The following is a 23,550-nucleotide window of genomic DNA, read 5'->3' as shown; positions in this document are numbered from 1 at the left end:
GTATGGGGTGCCATTGATTACACGTCTCGGTCACCTCTTGTTCGCATTGAAGGCACTTTGAACAGTGGACGTAACATTTCAGATGTGTTACGACCCGTGGCTCGACCCTTCATTCGATCCCTGCGAAACCCTACATTTCAGCAGGATAATGCACGACCGCATGTTGCAGGTCGTGTACGGGCCTTTCTGGATACAGAAAATTTTCTTCTGCTGCCCTGGCCAGCAGATTCTCCAGATCTCTCACCAACTGAAAACGCATGGTCAGTGATGGGCGAGCAACTGGCTCGTCACAATACGCCAGCCACTACTTTTGATTGTGTTGAAGCTGCATGGGCAGCTGTACCTGTACACGCCATCCAAGATCTGTTAGACTCAATGCCCAGGTGTATCAAGGCCGTTATTACGGCCAGAGGTGGTTGTTCTGGGTACTGATTTCTCAGGATCTATGCACCCAAATTGTTTGAAAATGTAATCACATATCAGTTCTAGAATAATATATTTATCCAATGAATACAAATTTATCATCTGCATTTCTTCTTGGCGTACAATTTTAATGGACAGTAGTGTATATGTGTGTGAGGAAGTGAGATGCCTGATTCTTCTTGGAAGACGAGGAATAATGACGGCTCCGTGACACATTCTTGGAATACTCTGGAAGCTACTTTGCGTCTGAATTATGGACATCACGTTGAATTTTATCTGAAGGGAAGCCTTGAATCCACTTACAAATTTGCTCCGGCTAAGTCCACTAGGCGATAGCGATCAAGGAATGCAGCAACAGTATGGATGTCGTTATCTAATGTCCTCTGGATATCATGGATTAGCAGACTGGGCTGAATTTCACGAGATCTCTGTTTGCTGAATCCATGTTGATTCATATAGAGGAGATTTATTAAAAAAAGCGTTATGGCCCACAAGCATAAAACTTGTTCCATAATCTTACAACAGATTGACAAGCGGTGTAGATGTGTTGTAATGACAATCTGTTCAACGACCTTCGTTGAAAACTGGAAATCTGGTGCAATTTTCGCCTTTTTTCCATTTGCTTGGTTCCTTTCAGTTCTCCAATGATTTACTTTAAACAGCTGCTGGGAAGAGAGCAAATTCTTTCACGTTAAATATACGGTGTTTTTAAAAATATATGTCACATATTCCTGAAGGAAGAAGTATTGGTCAGAACTAGAAGGAAAGCTCCCCTAATGATATGACCGAAAACCAGTACCTGTTACGGTGTGAGCCAACCTGTCCTCTCATTTACATCCGTCTGTGACGCAGAAGCAGACACTATAGGCAGTGCTGCGTGTGATTACTACGCCTCCTGACACTTCCTTCAGCCCTTCTTTGCAGTGAATGATGCATGCTTTCAAACACACCTGGCTCCTTTCGGACTGCGTCACATACAATGGTCACACGCTCCTGTAACGTCTGCACATTGTCGATGGTTTGGGTATACACTGATGCCTTTAAATGTCCCAGTGGTCAGAAATTTTACCGACTCACATCCGATGAACGGGGAGGACATATTTCCGGGCCTGGAATTGCTGTAAGCCCAATCTATCGACGATGTGGAGACGTTACATGAACATATGACTAATGCATGGTTTCAATCGTAATGGAACCGGGCGTTTTCCAAGAGAGCGTAATTCACTGCGAAGAAGGGCTGAAAGTGTGTCAGCACGCGTGGTAATCACGTGCAGCACTGCCTACAGTTTCTACTTCTGCGTCACAGGAAGTTGGGAATGGGCTGACAGGCTGGCCCATATCTCAAAAGATGCTGGTTTGCGGACATAAAATTGTAGCAACTTTTCTTCCAGTTTTTGATCAATACGATCTCCTAAGGGCGTATGTGACACTTTTTTTAAACATCTTTAACAGATTTTTACAGGTGTCCCACAAGACCCTCACCTTTGTTGGAGCTGTTCCAATAGGTTATCTATTCCATGGTCTCTTATCTCAATATCTACCGTTTCGGCATTCATTCGATGCTTGACAGCAGGAAACAATTTCAGGAGACCTATTTCAGTATACTAGGCACCACAGTGACATTCTCCACGCCACTATGATCACCGAGCGACTGTATACATGATTATGAGCCGTTTACTGATTTTATGTTAGACCTAAGCCTCTTAGGATTTTTCGTCATATCTGACGGTAAAATTTTACTTTCGATCTCACTGAATGCTTCTCGAATTGCTCTCCCTACGCTCATTTTCATTTAATTCAGCTTTCGTTTCTGAAGATGGCTTTGTGTTCCTTTAAATGTGAGCTGAAGGTTTATTTGCTGTGACAGCATCTTTCGAACACGACTGTTATAACACAAAGGAGGTGCGCTTGCCGCAGAGCAGTGCAGCTGCCGACACCTCGACTACTGCGGTGGCAGAACTGCACGGTCTACAATTGAAATTGATTCCCCTCCTATACCATAACTCTAACCTCAAGATACGGAATCAAATGGAGAAAAAAATGACCGAAAGCTGCATATGCAAATCGTGAAATAAATTTCTATTCTTGGAGAATAAAAAATTACATTCGCGTCTCACAGGACCAGTAGATATTACGTAGCAAGGCAGATTTTTATTTTTTAAATTATTTATTTGTTACAGTGATTCAGAAATGATGAAAATATAGGGTATATGAAGACCATTCGTATCATAAGGACGTCATCTTTGTAAACCACCCGAAAACATACCTTTTTTGGTCACTCGTGATGGGACAACATGTGTGTTGCGCTCTGGCTACTGATCAACAACATAATTTGCAACCGCCTATGTCTCAGTCATCATATGAAAGTGGAACGTGCTATTTCATCATCCAACAGTGAACGATGTTTCACAACGTACGTAACCAATGCTAAAAACATCTTTCGTTGGAAAGCTGCGTTATAAGGTTTCCGAACTTGAGATGTGCATTTCATCCAGCTCAGGGACCAACTTGTGACCAGGACTGGTGGGAGGCACAATACTCATGTTTTGTTGCTCTCCGTGGAATACTGATGTGTAAATAGTCTGGGACAGGATTGGACACTCCTTTGGCGCCGCATGGAGAGCTCTAGAATCTAATAGCGCTTACTGACGGCAGTTCAGTAAAATGTGAGCAATCATTAGGTATTTCCGAAGTCTATCAATCTTCCTGGAATTTCTTATAGTTTCTTGGTGTATCTGAAACCCATATCTAAAATTACTGTTTTATTGCACGCTCGTAAGTGACGATGCTAATCAATAAAGTATTTTCTAACTTTCCTTCTCTCTACTACTTTAAGGCATTCAAACCTGCCTGTTATTCCTTGGCGTACCCTAAAAAGAGCTACGTCGCATGTCCTGCGATAAATCTCCTCTCGTTGAAGATTTATTACGTACGAGAGTGGTCAATAAGTAAGTTCCAAACGCCAGAATACCGGATATCGTTTTAAGTTTCGCACCAGTACGTATCCAGAAGGTGGCCGCATATATATCTTCGAAGGTAGCTGATACACAGTATTCCGCGGCCAATGCTGAATGTCATACAGTCAGACCGAGATGACAGGTGTGCTACACTGAAGAGCCAAAGAAACTGGTACACCTGCCTAATATCGTGTAGGGCCCACGCGAGCACGCAGAAGTGCAGCAACACGTCGCGGCATGGACACGATTAATGTCTGAAGGGAATTAATGTCTGGAGGGAATTGACGCCGTGTATCCTGCAGGGCTGTCCATAAAGGCACGAGAGTACGAGGGGGTGGAGATCTCTTCTGAACAGCATGTTGCAAGGCATCCCAAATATGCTCAAGAACGTTCATGTCTGGGGAGTTTGGTGGCCAGCGGAAGTGTTTAAACTCAGAAGAGTGTTCCTGGAGCAACTCTGTAGCAATTCTGGACGTGTGGAATGTCGCATTGTCCTGCTGGAATTGCCCACGTCCGTCGGAATGCACAATGGACATGAATGGATGCAAGTGGTCAGCCAGGATGCTTACTTACGTGTCACGTGTCAGAGTTGTGTCTAGACGTATGAGGGGTCCCATATCACTCCAACTGCAAACGCCCCACACGATTACAGAGCGTCCACCAGCTGGAACAGTCCCCTGCTAACATGCGGGGTCCATGGATTCATGAGGTTGTCTCCATACCAGTACACGTCCATCTGCTCGATACAATTTGAAACGAGACTCGTCCGACCAGGCAACATGTTTCCAGCCATCAACAGTCCAATGTCGGTGTTGACGGGCCCAGGCGAGGCCTAAAGCGTCGTGTTGTGCAGTCATCAAGGGTACACGAGTGGGATTTCGGCTCCGAAAACCCATTCGGTGATGTTTCGTTGAATGGTTCGCACACTGACACTTGTTGATGGACCAGCATTGAAATCTGCAGCAATTTGCCGAAGAGTTGCACTTCTGTCTCGTTAAACGATTCTCTTCAGTCGTCGTTGGTCCCGTTCTTGCAAGATCTCTTTCCGGCCACAGCGATGTCGGAGATTTGATGATTTACCAGATTCCTGATATTTACGGTACACTTGTGAAATGGTCGTACTGGAAAATCCTCACTTCATCGCTACTCCGGGCATGCTGTGTCCCATCGCTTGTGCTTCGACTATAACACCACGTTGAAAATCATCTTGGTAACCTGCCATTGCATCAGCAGTAAGTAACCTATTTAACAACTGCGACAGGCACTTTTAGTCTTTTATAGGCGCTGCCAACCGCGGCGCCGTATTGTGCCTGTTTACATATCTCTGATTTGAATACGCATGCCTATACCAGTTTCTTTGGCGCATCAATGTATAAGTGTATACCGACTAGGTCAATGCGATTTTTGTGAGCCAGGGGACTGTCCACAAGCGAAATTTGTCTTCTATATACTTAGAATCAAATTTAATGAAAATTTGTGTTCAATTGGATACGGTAATTCTTCAAGTGACAAGAAAAGGTCGCAAACAAGGAGCGTCCTAGCCGCCCTGGTTATCCTGTCATGGCACATTGCTTCCCCGTCTACGGGTATTTATATGCCTCTAGGACACATCGATCTTGTGGATTGCAGCAATTTAAGGAACCAAGTAAATTTACTATCTCCCGTGAGTTCACTTGTTAGATGCGTACTCTGCCACAAGAATATTATGCTGCAACTTTTAACGTCTTGTCGAACGACGGGAAAATTGTTTAAGTTTCTCAGGGGGACTATTTTGAGAAGAAAAATAAATTTCAGGCTTGTCCACGCGTCTCTGATATCTCTATCCAAGTTTGCGAACTATTTGTTGATTCTCCCTCGTGATTACGAGCTAGTTAAAGGCGGGTAATATTTTGTACAGACCTACATTCACGGACCACCATCTCTCTAAGCTGAACCATAGAAAAACTGTCGAGAACAGGATATTTAAAAATATGCTACAGTTTTCCTGTTCTTCTCCAGCGAATTGAGTTGTACTGTTACTTTCATAATAGTATCTCTACTGGGTGGTGGCGTCTTCCTCTTTCTTCTGTTACCCGAAAATTCTCCGAAGCGTCACACCTGATTAGATCTGGGCTATATAGGGCTATTACAAATGATTGAAGCGATTTCATAAATTCACCGTAGCTCCATTCATTGACATATGGTCACGACACACTACAGATACGTAGAAAAACTCATAAAGTTTTGTTCGGCTGAAGCCGCACTTCAGGTTTCTGCCGTCAGAGCGCTCGAGAGCGCAGTGAGACAAAATGGCGACAGGAGCCGAGAAAGCGTATGTCGTGCTTGAAATGCACTCACATCAGTCAGTCATAACAGTGCAACGACACTTCAGGACGAAGTTCAACAAAGATCCACCAACTGCTAACTCCATTCGGCGATGGTATGCGCAGTTTAAAGCTTCTGGATGCCTCTGTAAGGGGAAATCAACGGGTCGGCCTGCAGTGAGCGAAGAAACGGTTGAGCGCGTGCGGGCAAGTTTCACGCGTAGCCCGCGGAAAATTAGCTCATGCCACAACTGGAGACCGACAGCGCCGACTTCATCTTTCAACAGGATGGTGCTCCACCGCACTTCCATCATGATGTTCGGCATTTCTTAAACAGGAGATTGGAAAACCGATGGATCGGTCGTGGTGGAGATAATGATCAGCAATTCATGTCGTGGCCTCCACGCTCTCCCGACTTATCCCCATGCGATTTCTTTCTGTGGGGTTATGTGAAAGATTCAGTGTTTAAACCTCCTCTACCAAGAAACGTGCCAGAACTGCGAGCTTTCGAACTCATTGATGGGGACATGCTGCGCCGAGTGTGGGAGGAACTTGATTATCGGCTTGATGTCTGCCGAATCACTAAAGGGGCACATATCGAACATTTGTGAATGCCTAAAAAAACTTTTTGAGTTTTTGTATGTGTGTGCAAAGCATTTTGAAAATATCTCAAATAATAAAGTTATTGTAGAGCTGTGAAATCGCTTCAATCATTTGTAATAACGCTGTATAACAATTTTGCAGTTATCCCCTATGTGGCTGGACGTCTTTTCTGTCGCCGCAACACACCTCATTTTTAAACTGGAGAAGCTATGCAGTCCCTTTCTGTGTGAACATTATTTCCATACTGCAGTCGATGCCGTGTTGAGCATCCGAGACGGCAGTTTCCCTAAACGCTAGGGTATAATGATGAATAATATTTACCTGAGTGAAATATGCACTGTTCTGTAATGTCTCCATCGCATTCAAAGTCGGTATACTCAGGATGTAAAGTAGGGTCTGACAAAACTCGTAGTTACCGACATCAGGTTTTAATAATTTCTAACTTCCCGTTAAATTTTAGTATACATAGATGAATAATATGCATATATCTGGTTTTACACCGAGAGAAGTGGCGCAGTGGCTAGCACACTGGACTCGCATTCGGGAGGACGACGGTTCAAACCCGCGGTCCGGCCATCCTGATTTAGGTGTTCCGTGATTTTCCTAAATCCCTTCAGGCAAATGCTGGGATGGTTCCTTTGAAAGGGCACGACCGACTTCCTTCCCCATCCTTCCCTTATCCAATGGGACCGATGACCTCGATGTTTGGTCCCCTCACCTAAACCAACCACCAACCAATCATCTGGCTTTATAGCCCAGTCCTTGCAGCACCCAAAGGGAAGAGCCCCTCAGTTCGCTGTAGCTTTCTTGATGCAAAGAGAGTAGAGAACTATGTTGAAATGAAGCACTCAACCGTCCTGCCTAGTGTGGACAGAAAGTGTGGCTTAGTCACCCAGTCGACACCGGTCGGTCACTACTGCTTTTTGTTGGTACTTTAGGGATGGTTCGTGGCATTACAGACGATTGAAACAACGATTCCACGTACAACGGGAACATCCAGCCTCATGGGTCTCAGTTTCGCGTCATTAATGTGCAAACAAGCTTCTACATTTTTATGTACCGTCTTTACTAATTTCGCTTAGGTTGTCTTTACAGCTTTGAGGTGCTTTTATAGTTTGTAGTGTTGCTATTTCTTCACACAAGCAAATATCAGTTTTCTGCCCAACAAATTAGATATCGTTTTTCTTGTAGTGACAGCCCACTTGCAAAAAAATGTGTCCTAAAGACACTAATTTGCATGCGGAGTCTTAATGATTGTGCGTATGATACGTTACAGTTGAGTTTCACTCTTGTCATGGCCAGAAGGATGGAAACTATTACAAAAATGATTTAAAAAATAAAGTATGTCATAACATCACAAACTATGAGTTGTGCGAGTATCCTTCAGTGATGCACGTACTATTAAGGGCTGGAACTATTCGTCTGTAACTGCAAAGACTAGATGCATGTAACATTCTCAACCAGACATCGATAAATGTAACAGGAAGAATGGCAAAATGGTATCGATAGCCACCTCAACAACGTCCAGAAATTCTCCACCCAAAGCGTATTTCCTGACCGGTAAGCGTCGCAACGATAAGCAGTAAAGGTAAGCGAGAGCGCGTGCGAAGGATTACGGTCAGTCTACTTCTCCAATTCTTAAACTGCAAGGGTGGTTAATACTGTACAACCATGGCTCGTTCGAAATATAACAGTGATTTGCCAAATAAATTTGTTGGTAAAAAGGTTTGAGACAGTACCGATAGATGCACTGAGCATCGGAAAGTATTTTCTACTCAGAAGCGGAAGCATTTTCGTAATATTATGCCAGTCCCTCTGAGCGCAGCAATATTTAAGACGCTAGTAGTAACATGCAGTTTATCTTTAGGGTGCAAGTAAAATGCCTGTATAAGAGAAACGAAGTGTAATTTCCGGGATAGGTAAGTTACAATCCACCGTCTTAAGATAAAATTACTGGTCTGAAAGTTCTTAAACATAAATTAGTTGTTCATTCGGCGAATTCGTAACTGGTTTCACTTTTTCTTCTCTCGTCATCATAAAGGCAAAAAATATTCTTAATAAAGAGTAACCTCACGTTTTTTCAACAACTTGGAAGCTGTCCCGTGCTTTCTAATATTAAAAGTGCAACATATTACATGAAATGTGTGTTATTATGATTTCTGAGCATTCTATTCGGGTGTTTTTCCTTTCGTGTCAGGTCCGACTTTTTAGATACATGTAACGCTGTTATCGTTATGCATGTGAAATTATCTTCATTTATTTTCAAAATGTTGTTCTGTGATCCTTAAAAGGCTTCAAAAATAGCCTTACAGACAAAATAAACAAGTTAGGAACAGGCACGATACGTCACTGATGCGACAAAAGGTCACGGGAATTTGTTAGTAGACTTAGCAATTTAAAAACCGGGAACTATGTGCGCCTAATACACAATTAGGGGCTGACGTCAAAATCCAGACAGACAATTATGTTTTCATGTTTGTATAATGAATATATTGCTCCTCAATTATGTATTACGCGTCACTGAGAACGGTTCGGAAATAAATGGAATGAAACACGTACCCACACATTTCTTGAAGAAATACAGCAATATGACATTTTTTATATAACTGTATCTGCGCGTAGACGCGTTGGTGTATTTATCGGCCGCATGGCGAATATTACGATACATCAGTGCATGGGTGAAGCTAAAAGTGTGTAGATTATATATATATATATATATATATATATATATATATATATATATATATATATATATATATAAAATTGAAAAGAAGTAACACACAAGTTATAGAATCAAAAGCACCTGCAGCGTCCAAAAGAAACTCTACAAACTAGCAGTGTTGATGAAGAGATAAATTTATAACTCAAATTGAAGACTGTGGAAAAACCAGAACACACTTTGGCATAAATAAAGCTCTATAAAAAGTGGCTGGATGCCGTACTTCTTCAAGTAATTTAATTCGCAGTCAAAGAACGCAGCCACCATTATACGAACAAATTAATCACGTACGGTCAAGATTATATTTAAGTCGAAAAAACGAACCTGACATACAAGGAAACTGACGTTTTGTTTTTAACGATTAAGAACTTGACAACACCCCAACAACCTGATGAATCTCTTGATGAATGAAGGCCATACAACTGATTACAAATTTTAATAGTCTTTATCGCAATACAGTCCAGTACTAACTAGATATCCAGCTTCTGTCGACCATTCATCTTGTACTTTCATCGTGATTTGTAGCTGAGAGAGACAAAATGAAATACCTCAAGTGGTTTCTATGAATAAATTGTTAAAATATGCAGAATCTGACCAGAAAATGTCCTCTGCACGTATAACCAGATGGAAACCTGTACCTCAGCCGCGGGTTCCTGACATCTCAACCACTGATTACATTTCCCAGCTGGCGAATATTCATAGACGAAAAGGAGAGATTTTCCGCCATATGCAAGACACAGTTATCGTAATTTATTTTCCTTTTTTCACACATATTTCAGCGCTTAATGTGCGATCTTGAGTGGCTCTACACACCGACAGACAGGCACTGGTCAGTCTTTGGATATTTTCACAATTTTGTGCGTGTTAACATTGTGAAAGTACAATCTGAAGATGATTGTTTGTCAAACGAAACTGGTTCTCTAGTTACTACTTGATTATATAGCAATCAGAATTATTAAAATTTGTTATAAATAATATTGTGTATTCTTCACTTGACGATGTCAGTTTTTGCTATACATGTGACGAAATATCAACAGGTACAGAACTTTTCCTCAGTATTCTATTAGTGGCTGACAACATGTTTCGTGTCACTGATGGCTGAACTTACAGACATGAGCAAACATCAATGGCACTGTAGATATTACCTCTCAGCAACACTTTAATCATTCGCTATACGTATTCACTAATAAACTCAGTTTACCGCACAGGAAATAAGGGTTTCCAGTTTTTTTTCTAAACAATGTCAGAATTTTTTACGAATCTGGCACTTTAAAACTAAATTTTTTTTCTAAATCTCTGAAACTAGGATTAACACATCCACATCCAAAATTCAAATGTAACTTACATAGTCTACAATTAGTGGTTTGTTATTTTAAATACTTTAAGTTTTACAGCGTCACGGATAACACAATATAATCGTGTTTGAACTGATGCAAAGCAATGTATTTTACCTTACTGGTATTTCTACTCGCTTTCCAACACATAGGTAGAACCCTTCTCTTCTTTCCTGATGACAGTAGTACAACATTAGGTACGTAAATGATCACTTCGTTTTCATCATTAATTCAGCTTCTAACGTGGCCACTGACAAACGATAATCTCAGCTCGCCAAAAGCTCCACGTGAGGTAAAAATTATACGGCTTGGTGTAGTTGGGATTTTTTTAAATTCCCGACAAGGAGTTTCAACAATAAATTCAGTACAATCCCTCATGAGTCGGGATACCTGGCAATCCAGCAGAAGGTGTGACTTACCGTAGATACAGGGTATTATCTCGCAGGATTGGTTAACCCGTTCGCTAGTGAAGTGAGTGCGACTTACCTGTATGGAGTGGACATTGCCGCGGGACTCGGCGTGCGCCCTCGCGCTGAGCAGCGTGCTGGAGCCCGACACGCAGCCGCCGAAGTCGGAGAAGAGGTTGTCGTCGAAGGGCCCGCCCTCCATGGCGCAGGTGCCGCAGGTGTCGTCCAATTAGCGCCTACCTGGCTGCCTGCCTACCTGGCTACCTGCCCGCCGCCTACCGCCAAAATACTCCGTTCCGCCCGCCACTTAAGCCCGTTCCGGCAGGCGAGCGCGCGCCGCTATTACGGCGGCAACTATTCGTGAATTGATCCTTATTAGACGCAGTTAAGCCTTGATTTTTACTGATGAAACGCGATTGTTCACAATGAGCCCTAATATTCCGTACTCGGCCCGACAAATAATCTTTTTTCCGTTTCACGAGCAGCCTCGGCGCCGGTTTAAAGAAGCGGTTCGCGCAGCCCGCAACCCCGAACGCAATTGTCGGCGCCAGGCCACGAAAACGGCGGCGGCGGCTTCGCGCGGTTTTTAACAGAATTTAAACAAAAGCAGATTACATATATAACGTTGACTCGCTTAATAAAGTGATTCTAGTGAAGTTAGTCTCCCAAGTTCATACTCAATTTATATTAAGTAATAATCCCAGCCTCGGGGCCTTCCCCCCACCGCGCGACCGGCTCGGCCAATGGCAGGCGGGTGGCGGGGCGTGGCGAGGCGAGCGCGTCGACCAATGGCGGCGGGCGGCGTAAAAAAAGAACAAATGAAGGGCGCGCGAGATGCGCGGCGCGCGTGTGTCGTGGGGTGTCTGCTCCGCCGGCCCCGCCAGTGACTCAGCCACCCCCAGCCCCACAGCCGGCATCTCTGCCGCGCTGCGGGCACTCAATTAACCGGACGCTCTCCTCCTTTTCTTTTTTTTTTTGTGACCTGCAACTTTACGCTCTCACAAAATTTCACGAGCTCACTACCGTGTCGTGGACACGCGACAGCCTAAAGAATGTGTCATGCGCAACTTCCTGACATCTCGACCCGCGACAGTTTACACTTTCCAGTTGGCGAATAATCACGAACAAACTGGAGAGAATTTCCGCCCTACGCATGATACCAGTAATTTATTTTTCTTTTATGCATACGTGTTTCAGCACTTGCTTATTATTTCGCCTCACGTAACGCTATCGGTTAGTCTTTGCTGGCAGCGTCGAGTATAATACATTTAATAGGGGGAACGTCGGCTAATATGCCTCACTTTAGCCAAAATTTGTATAAAACTCTCGTTGTTGCTTTGAAACAAGGTGTAACTGCAATAAAACTTTACTTCAACATTTGTTATTGCGTCAATGGGGAAAAAAAGATTTTAAACCGAAACGACATGCAGACAAAAAATATTTTCGAAGACATGCATTCGAAATGTTAAGAAAAGTGTTGGCTACTATTGGCCATGCAACAAAATATAGGTTTTTAAATAAAAAAGGTGTATTTGTAGTTCACAAACAAATCAGTCTGTTTATGTATCAAAAGTACAAGATAACAACAAAACAGTTGGTTAAAAAACGATTGAACTTGTATGTACTGAACCTGACACAACGCATTAAACTTCTGTTCTGAGGTTTTGTGCAGATGAGGTCTTAGTGCTTCTTTGTAAAGTTCTGGTATAAATATTTAACTAGAAATTTATTGTCTCCGTCAAATTTGTTTTCGGCAAATCATAAGCCAAACTTTTGAAACTCAATCTTACGTAGCGGCATTAACATGGACTCTACATCTCTGATGTGTGCTACAAATATTTGTTTGTAATTTTCTTCAAAAATGGTTCAAATGGCTCTGAGCACTATGGGACTTAATTTCTGAGGTCATCAGTCCCCTAGCATTTAGAAGTACTTAAACATAACTAACCTAAGGACATCACACACATTAATGCCCGAGGCAGGATTCGAACCTGCGACCATAGTGGTCGCGCGGTTCCAGACTGTAGCGCTTAGAACCGCTCGGTCACTCCGACCGGCTTTCTGCAAAAGTTGATTTGAAACACCATGGAGGTGTCATAGATGTCTCTTGATTCCCTACGATAATTTTAATCTCCTTCGCAGTGCATTTCTAGGAACATTAAAACGATCGGCAACAGTGCTTTCGGCCACTTCGTCTTGCAAAACACTTGAAACCGCTTGCTTCCTTGGAGTCTCGGACCACTCCCCTCGACCCTCACCGGCATTCTTCTTCTTCAACCATGCCATAGTGTCCTAAAAACAAGAAACTAAATACTTGTATGGTCTATACCATCTTCCATATACTCAACTGGTATTACACATTAAAACACGACGGAAGTAGAAACCGGCTTGAGTGATCGGAATTTCACTGTCATAATGCAATCTACATTAGATTATGTAAATATCAGTACCAGTACGATACTACTACTTCTTACCTTTAAAAGTATAAATCGATACTTAAAATTGCACCGTTCACCAGCTCCGATCCTCAAAAACAAGTAAAATTTGCTTGTAACATAAACTTAATAGTTACATCACTCAGGTTCTAGCGAATTACGAAATTATTTCTCTGCTTTATTCCAAGCACTGCGTGTGTCCGCTTTTTTGCAGCAAACCAGCGAAACAGCAAGTGGACCAAACACCCCACACTAACCGCCGTTGCCTTGCAGCTTGTGGCAGTTTCTAGTGTTGTCTTCTTTATAGTTGTCTTAAACGTTTTAAGACACTTATTTTGTTCATTGTCGCTACTGAAGCTATTACATGAAAATTTTGTTTTAATGCGCACGAAAAGACGCCGTTTATGCCTTCAGACAGCACGGTTACAATGCGTCGGTCATGGTGATTATGACTCCCGTCCAAAGAGCGGTTTACTAATTCATGTTGCGATTCTCAAACTTTTTCGATAACTTATGGAGAATAACACAGGATAAAAACTAAGGGTTTTGGTAATGGTAAAGAATTGTACTTTCTAGCTGCTGACCTACGGGGATGGGTTTGCGGGACCGATTGCAGTAAACATTCCAGTCAGTTGAAAAGAGCACGTAGACAGGTTGATCGTACCTGCTGTCAACAACATATCCGATATGTTCGTGAGCACAAAGGAGCTGAGCAAGGCAACATAGGCTGAAATAACGAAAACAAACAGCATTTTGCCCGTTTACAACCTTTAACAGCCACTGTCTACAGACCCGTATTCAGAATCGTTGTGCTAAGGGAAATGTCGATAACGGTGAGTGTACATTCCGATTTTATGTCGCTCAAATTATGAAGTAGCCAAAGTTGTGTAAGCATGCTGCAAATTTTGTACGAACACTTTTCAAATGATGTTATAGCGATGCAAAAAATCACTAACGGAACTAAACTGTTATATTAAAACAATTTACATACCTTATTTTTATTCTTATCACAATTAAAATCCTAGGAGTCTGTGCCACGTTAAGACTTGGGCTAATGGCAAGTTATATTTATAGAGCCAGAAGGGGGAGACAGAAATTGTGCAAGTGGATAATCTACAATGAAACTACCCTACGTACTTAGTAGCAGCAAAATACACTGGAGGTAGTTTAGGCGTCACTTTCATCCCACCTGACGCCAACAGACGCTTCAAAGATGAAACAAAGTTTGAATATTATTCTGATTCTCCAGCAACCTGCGAATTCCACCAGAAGCAAGCTCGTTCATGTGCTTTTGTACCCACATAGTTATTTAATATGTATATTTTTTGATAACTCTTATTTTTCCACGGACTGTGCTATATACTTCAGAATAAAATTCAGTCGTCAGTTGCACAATTAGAAAATTTATTTCGCTTTACCTGTTTCAACAGTTTAATCTGTCCTGTTCAGATGCTTAGTATTGGCTTAGCAGATGTCAATATTTTTTTATAATTACAAACACAGATTGATAATTTACAGTGAATGGAACACATTTATGTACATATTTAAGTTTTTTGTGTTAGCAGCTGCTAGCCTTTCCTCAACTTTGCTTGTGGTAATTCACGATTCAGTTTACACAGCTGCCAAAACAGAAACTATTTCCACCGCTTTTAAACATCTTTAGTCATCGTAAGTTTTAGCCTCCTCTGGTAAGGTTCAAAATGGTTCAAATGGCTCTGAGCACTATGGGACTTAACATATGTGGTCATCAGTCCCCTAGAACTTAGAACTACTTAAACCTAACTAACCTAAGGACATCACACACATCCATGCCCGAGGCAGGAATCGAACCTGCGACCGCCTCTGGTAAGGTTTCAGGTGAGGGAAATTACCATATTTAACTGTGGATTCCACTACCCCAGTACACCGGCGTTACTTTACCACGTTTCGAAGAGGAAGGAACAAACGTAAATCTTGGCAGCCGTGCCAGAATTTGAACCGAATACGAATCCAGGGTTTTAGTAGTGGTCCGTACGGCCAGATTATCTAATGATACTCAGAGAAGAAGTGTTAACACTTTCAGGTCGCTCCAATTAGTAAGCTGTAGATCTCGACGAAGAGAATCTTCCGAACTTGTCCTTTTGTTGACGCAGCCAGCGATGAAGGTATCGTTGGCAGTGAAATAAGTAAATGAAAAATTTGCTTTCGCTCCTACCTGCCAATACCGAAGAGAGGGTGATGGAATGAGCTTATTAGTGCATTGTACGTAAGTGACAAGATGCCTGTTGCGGAAATTCCAGCTCGTAGGTACGAAACACGCCAGAGACAGTAGGTACTTTTTATTGCACCATTTGTTATATTTCCTTCTCGCGACATTTCGTCGCTGAAGAAACAATACTACGTAACTGACGCTGTCGATTTGCCGTGTAAATCATAAGCGTGCACAGACACAGCACACTGTTATTATTTGTCGCGTATCTCTCCGTGTTGCGAAGCAGTTGTTATGACAAGGCTTCCTTTGAGGCAGATGGACGGCATTTAACAAGGTATTGTTTTCACATAGAAGGAAATGGTCCAAATGACTCTGAACGCTATTCGACTTAACTACTGAGGTCATCTGTCGCCTAGAACTTAGAACTACTTAAACCTAACCAACCTAAGGGCATCACACACATCCATGCCCGAGACAGGATTCGAACCTGCGACCGTAGCGGTCGCGCGGTTCCAGACTGTAGCGCCTAGAACCGCTCGGCCACTCCGGCCAGCCCTAGAAAGAAATCATCGATCACTTAAAAACAGCGTATGAAAGTGAGGATTGTTTTGTCAATGATGACAGCTGGCAACTACCGCACCAATCGTCGATACTGTGTAGGGGTTCCCCCATTTCGCTAGATTCCTCTTACTTTGCAATCTCCCTGTAGACAACTGCATCTTCCGAGAACAGCCTTACGGAGCTTTCGACGCTCTGATTACTGGATGTTTCACTCGTTTTCAGTTACACAGAGTATTCACCTTTTCTTACCTCGGCTGACTTGCGCAATTTTCTGTCAGTTTCATTTTCGTCGTAAGAAATTCGAAATTCATCATCCCCGAAGTAACCAGCTGGTGGGCTGCGTCAGGTATGCTAACTGACCGACGTGCAGAAAATGGGAAACGTCGGTTAAGCGTTACTGTTTATTTGACGACAGTTGCTGTCTGTTTAATTCGGGGTACCGCAGTTTCTAGAGTTATAATCGAAAATATGCGAAAGTATTACAAAGAATAATGTCATTACAAATTATTAGAGAATAATTTAGTTGCTTCATTTTAATTACTTATCAAATGACTCCACGGGAAATAGTAAATTGTAGCATTGAATAAAAGAATCAGTGCTTAAGTTTAAATTCTACAGAAAATTGCCGAGAGAGATGACTTGTACTGCAAGCACAAATCATTCTGAACGAGGCAGCAGCGCTCTATGAGAACAGCCGCCCTCTGCAGGGTACTTGCGAACTGCGCCGCCGTCCGCGTAAGTAGCCAAGGTCGCCAAAGCAGAGCAGTGCGCCTACACTCGTGCCGGTGATAGCGGTTCGCTTCTGTTGAGGAAAGCTCCATATGTCCTTGGTTAAACCCGGTTTGTCTCGTGGAGCGACGGTATGTGAAACTGTTGATGGCAACCTATTCTTTGGAGAAATGTTAAACCTGACGTTCTCTTTGGCGCTATCCGAGAGGACGTGCCTGCGTCCATGTTTCATGCCCCTCACGGTCGCCTAAATTATCTGCGCGAAAACACAACGCTGAGGGCTTGATAAGAAAATATGTCAATTTTCTCGATGCAACTAAACGTTTCCAATTAGGTGGCACAAGATACCACTTGAAATATCTCTATGAACTTTATCAACAGTACTTCTCACTGCAGCTGAAAAGTGAGAGTCGCCGCGACTTCAGAAAGTTGTAAGCTACTTATGTAAACCGCCAGTTCGCTGGCCTACAGTGGGAGCTATTTCTATTTGTAGGTGTAAGCTACACGTCGTAACCTTATCGAGGGTAATGGACTGAATCGAACCATATTAATTACGTAATTGCATCCGCACTTGGCCAATATCTGCGGTTAAGCTACCATCAAAAGACAATTTTTTTTACAATAAAATTTACAGGGTCGCCACCAGCCCATGGCCTTCCTAACATACAAGAATGACTGAACTGGAATTAATTCAAATTTGGAATTCAATGGAAACAAATGAAGTAGCAGGACACAGAGTATTATCCTTTACGGCATATTTATTCGTTAATAAAGATTTTTGAAATAGCGTGAACATCCTATGCGTACACTTAGCTGGTGCCTGAACATCTATTTTCGATAAGTGAAATTATATTGTACAATTTAACTGTTGTGATTAATGGAAAAGGTGAGGAAGGGGAAACTGAAAACATCCTCTCAATCATTTAATCTAGATTCATACGACAGAGAAAGATCACAGGAATAACCGAGCACCTTTACAAACATGCACTAATTTGCAAAGAGGTTTATTTCCGTTGCAAGATTTGGTCAGCGTAAGTACACGAGATGAGGAGCCGCGCGCCCACGTGCAAAGTATGCAGTTCACCACGTGGAGAATTGGGTCACACATTTATGGTTTCAAGGCAGAATTTAAGTGGCAAGCACAAATACAAGAAGCATTCCTTTTCTTAGGGAACGACTATAAAATGAATTTGTCACTACAACAGAAAACTAAATCACCATGGCAGAAATCTTCCGATGATTCAAGGTACACGTGGTCCGTTAAGAATTAAACCATTACAAAAGTTCGCCTTAATTCACGAACATCTTATGTTTCAACGAATTTATCCCGCACAAAACAGATTAAATTAGCACTGGAAAAACCTATCGGTATGCAGTAGGAAACGGAAACGTACATGGTTTACCAAACCCGTAGTACAATACGAACACAAGCATATACTATCACCAAGATAGCACAAAAAATAGAAAAAAATAAAACCACTCACGCAGAACACACAATTAGTCTCACATTGGCACGAGATACAAGTTCACCAGCTGTTCCTAACCAGGTTCAATAGTGGATGCTCCACACGACGATGTCCCAAAAGGAAGAAAGCCAATTTCCTCCACAACTATCTTTAAACACGATCATGACCTATTATTAACCAATTGTACTACAGTCCGAGTAGAAATTCGTAAGGTTTCAGTTAGGGTGAAGGACTTAAATATTCCAACGAATTTAACATAGGAAAATCGCGATTAACACTACCTCCCACTTTGTCATTAGTACTAGAAGCCTTACCTAGGAGCTGCGAACCGTACTCAAAGTAACTTGCACACCATTATGGCAGGCCTAGTAACTTTTAATGAATACTGCCCTACAGTTATAAGCGCCACAGACGCATGACACTTTTTTCAACATCCTCTTTGTAAACAACGTTCGGACCGTTCGACCAGTCGTTCAGTTCCTCGACGATAGAAATCCCCTCCTTGGTCAAAGAGGCATTCGAGAACCGCTATGTGAACGTCCTGATCGTCGCAAAATCTGCGACTGCTGCGAATTAATTCCTCGATTGTCTGGATATTGTCTGTGTACGATGTCAATGGCCTTTCTTTCCAATCAGGATCAGCCATGTCTGTGCTGCATCGCTTAAATTGTTGGTACCATTTTACTACGACGGGACGAGACATTCCGTTGGGTCGATATACCACTAGAATTCCACGTTCAATGAGTGTGAAATTTAGACGTTTTTCTCACCGGAAGCGTACTGTCTCGCATCCGTGTTTGGCGACATTGAGGTGAACGCACATTGGAAGCGTGTATTCGTCATCGACATACTGGCGTATCACTGGCGTGATGGTATGGTGTGCCACTGGTTACACGTCTCGGTCTCCTCTTGTTCGCATTGACGGCACTTTGAACAGTGGACGTTAAATTTCAGATGTGTTACGATCCCTGCGAAACCCTAAATTTCAGCAAGATAATGCACGGCCGCATGTTGCAGGTCCTGTACGGGCCTTTCTGGATACAGAAAATGTTCGACTGCTGCCCTGGCCAGCACATTCTCCAAATCTCTCACCAATTGAAAACGTCTGGTCAATGGTGGCCGAGCAATTGGCTCGTCACAATACGCCAGTCACTACTCTTGATGAACTATGGTATCGTGTTGAAACTGCATGGGCAGCTGTACCTGTACACGCTATCCAAGCTCTGTTTGACTCAATACCCATGCGTATCAAGGCCGTTACTACGGCCAGAGGTGGTTGTTCTGGGTACTGATTTCTCAGGATCTATGCACCCAAATTGCGTGCAAATGTAATTACATGTCAATTCTAGTATAATATATTTGTCCAATGAATACCCGTTTATCATCTGCATTTCTTCATGGTGTAGCAATTGCAATGGCCAGTACTGTAGAACGATGAATATAAAAGTCTGAGGGCAGTATCTAAGCCTCAGCAACGTCACAGACAGGAAGACATGAGTCATGTTATTGAAAACATAGATGTCTAAGAAAGGCAGGGAGATTAGAGTTTAATGACCACGTCTATGGCGTGGCTGTTAGAGACGGACGACGAGCTTGGGATGAGAAAGCAGTAGGAAAAGAAATCGGCCGCCTCCTTTTTAAAACAAGCATTAAGCGATTTAGGAAGACCATCAGAAGTCTGTGTGTGGAACAAGGATCTGGACCACCTTTCACCCAAGTATGGGTCCACTGTGCTGACTACTGCTCCACCTCGCTTGGTCAGACAGAGCATAGAAATGAGCTGGTGTGAGGGTACTAAGCGAACAAATGAAACTCAGCATCAGCCCACGACCTTAGGTTTTTAAAGTCGCCTTACAGCATCCTCGATTTACAATCGATTCTTCTGCTAGCACATTCGTCAGTCACTCTCATGTCAGGCGTTACAGACTCAGAAATTCCCCACAGAAGGATAGGATCTTCTTTTTTTAGTTAGTGAGAAGTCATCACTAAAGGAATTCCAAAACCAACACATCCCTACAAACTAACCAAAAAATCATGGTGCAGCTTCTCTGAGACCCATTTAGATACACCTCCGAGCGAGGCTGTAATTGTATCTATGGACCGTGATTGTGTAGTAGTTAAATAGTGGATTCACGTTCCGGAAGAGCAATGTCTCTTCATAATCTACATCTACATCTGTAATCCAGATGTCACCTTATTATCTGTGGTGGAGGATAATACGTGTATCACTGGAATTCCTCCTCTCCTTGTTCCATTTGCGAATGCGGTTAGTTGCTAGAATAGTTGTCGTTTAGTCTCCGCTAGATATCGAATTTCTGTGGTTTTTCTGTCAAGAGAAATTTGCGAGATAAATTTGTGATGAAGTAGTATGTTGCCCAACTGTTATTGGACTACACAGTCTCGGGATTTTAGCAGTAAACCTGTCCGTGATGCATGGCGTTCCTGTTTCAGCTTCCTGCCTCTGGAACTCTGTGACTATTTCCGTAAGGTTATCGCGATAATGAAATGAACTCGTGACGAATCACACTGATCCTTTTTTGGTGGAAGGCGAAAGAAAAAATAGAATTGAACGTGACATCGAAGATCAGGTTTTCAGAGTCGGAACAAATGTTTGAACTGGATGGAGACGGGAAGGAAATCTGCTCTGCCTTCGTTGTAGGAGCCATCCCGCAGTTCATGCTAATAAAAGGATGGTACGAACATCCCCTCACCCATTTGATTAATATTCACAGGGTGTGCAGTACTTCAACATATTGAAGCTCACATCGCACCTGCACTCCCCACATCAAAACATGCTTCCTCGATTATTGCTACGTGCATGCGAATCTCCCCTGTACGGGCACGTGGTATGTACGGTTAGCTGATGACGAATGTGTTGGTTGAAAGACGCGTGGCCTGCGGTGCGGCGATCGATGGACCAAAGATACTTTATCACGGAGACCCACACTACCTGGTACATCGTTGTCAACGATAAGTTTCCGACAACACAAAGACTGTCCAACATTGCTCTAGCTGACTCCCGAGTGTGCAGGCGGTGTCGTGCGATAGACACGGATAAATAGCTCCTGGAATGTGGACTTCCTGCGGATGTGTGACTTCTAATTCAAAATATATCTCCGAGGCCCGTCGCAGACGATCGAGCCCGGAATGCTTCTTCTCCCGGGTAAGACCTCCTTTCCCCAAATCAAAGATACGTGCGATAAACTGGCCCAAAAGTCTTTCTGTGCACTATCTTTTTCTGGTCAATCTTGGACAATTGAAGGAGATGTATTCTGAGAAGACATACCCGAGTCCCCACTGTGGAGATTTGGACGAAACAGCGTTTATTTTTTGATATTTTAGAGTGGTCGTGATTCTTATATTGTACTACTGGAAGTGTGGCCTCAGTTTGCTAATAAAATACAGTATTGTCACAAAAAAATGCTTAGCGCCGTAGTTTGGTAATGGAAAAGTGTCTGTTTCGTATCCTTTTAAGAGCAATTTTTTCTTTTTTACTTTCATTTAAACTAAATACTTTTTTCAAATGGAAATTATAACAGACAAATTTCGAATAATTATTTCCAATAAAAATGATGTTATTGTGAAAAAAAAGATAAGAGGACAGCTCATGATTTAAAAAAAAAAAACGAGTAAGCGCTTAGGTTCACAAGCGCGAAATCTCTGGATCGCATCTCACTGTAGATACATCTTTTTGTAATCCCCCCGTAATTCTAACGACAGATTTTTATGACTGCATAAACTATCAATATTTAATGATTCATTTACTATTTTCATACTCTTTATCTTGAAAATAGGACAATTTATTTTTGGAGGGAAATTGGACAAAAAGATCGGATCAGAAGAACTTTCCGTCAAATTGGTATAGCAATTTTTTTATATTATTGTATGTACATTTGTGGAAAAAATAATGTGTAACATATGGAGCACTGCAAGTATCAGGATGATAATGCTCATAGAAACATGCAAAACAATAATTATTGTGACATACAGCACATTTAATAAAAGCCGAATTTTTGCATGTGCATGTTTTTTTTCAACGTGTTTATTGCAAAGCAAACTTGATTTCCATTCATAAACGGTTCTCAGTCATCACACAATTTCGTCACGTCACGTATATCTGTTGTTAGAATAAAAAAATACCGAAGAGATTCCACACAGAGACCTAGCGATTGCGAAATCAAGCTTTTACTCGCTCGTCTACGAACGCCTTGAGTAATAGTAAACATCAAACTAAATGTACAAGCACGCTTAAAATGTTCAAACTCGATTTTCTCGGAAACGGTCGTGAGTTGGGTCTCCCTATTTTGCCGGCCGGGGTGGCCGAGTTGTTCTAGGCGCTACAGTCCGGAACCGTGCGACCGCTACGGTCGCAGGTTTGAATCCTGCCTCGGACATGGATGTGTGTGATGACCTTAGGTTAGTTAGGTTTAATTAGTTCTAAGTTTTAGGGGACTGATGACCGCAGAAGTTAAGTCCCATAGTGCTCAGAGCCATTTGAACCATTTTTTCCCCCTATTTACATATTATGATGTCCTATTTAGTGCCGCGCAGACCCTGTAAATATGATACAGATTAGTGAGGTGAAGTTCGTATGATCCCCTTGTAAGTGAAACAGGGAAACCGCACAAAAACCTAAATCTGTAGTTCGTACGCCTCTGCTCCCGGATGCTCGTTCAGCGGCTTAACCCCTGCGCCCATTCGTTTCAGTTTAGAGAGGGCAGTGGCTGCGTTAAATGGTTTACGAGTGTTCGGTTCGAATGTCAGCGTTTGTCCACACCGGTCACACACTGCCATCTGCAGGGTGACGGTGACCTAGCCCACCTGCTGCCTACACAGACTGCTTCCCGTGGCCAGGTGGGCCACTTCTCTCCTGTTCACTAGCAGTGCCCGTAAAATCCCTATTCGGCCTTCCTGGTATAGACTTTCCGGCGCTTCTCTAATTATTTTTGTTTGTTTTGCAATGGAATATTGCTGCTAGGTTTTACGTCCAGGTCATTTACACTGTAGAGCCACGGGCATTGAATAACCTCGGTGCTGATCGCTCGGTGTCTGTCATAATTATTATATTAGGAGGTTCTTGTTAAATATTTCTAGGTGTATCATTCTCTTATCTCAGCTAAGCTGCACTGACTTCATAATGATTCTGAGGGAAAATATGAGTAGTAATTATAGAAACCAATTAAGATTAAATGTTAATTTTAGTAGTTATATTGGTAATGTATGCTTCAATATTCACAACCTACGGTCGTTGGCGTTCAATTAAGAAGTAATATTTGTTTCTTTATCGCCATTTAATCAATGCAAAAATGAATGCATTATCTGTTATTGGATACCTCAAACCCAATATGGATGAACAGCGTTACAGGACATATCCTGTCGTATTAAAAAAAATAGAATGATGATTTTCTTAAACAGATTGATC

General features: G+C 42.4%; 1 protein-coding gene across 1 annotated transcript in view; it reads right to left on the bottom strand.

Annotated features, from left to right (window-relative positions):
- Window positions 1-11,397, bottom strand: part of LOC126157463 (retinal homeobox protein Rx) — a 95,823-nt gene extending 84,426 nt beyond the window's left edge. Inside the window, exon 1 of the mRNA XM_049916376.1 lies at window positions 10,826-11,397. Coding sequence (XP_049772333.1) covers window positions 10,826-10,948 — 123 coding nt within the window. The 5' untranslated portion in view covers window positions 10,949-11,397. The remainder of the gene's footprint in view (window positions 1-10,825) is intronic.
- Window positions 11,398-23,550: the final 12,153 nt, after the last annotated feature.

Source organism: Schistocerca cancellata, chromosome 2 (genome assembly GCF_023864275.1).
Source record: "Schistocerca cancellata isolate TAMUIC-IGC-003103 chromosome 2, iqSchCanc2.1, whole genome shotgun sequence".
Lineage (NCBI taxonomy): Eukaryota > Metazoa > Arthropoda > Insecta > Orthoptera > Acrididae > Schistocerca > Schistocerca cancellata.
This window is presented reverse-complemented; position numbering and strand designations above follow the sequence as displayed.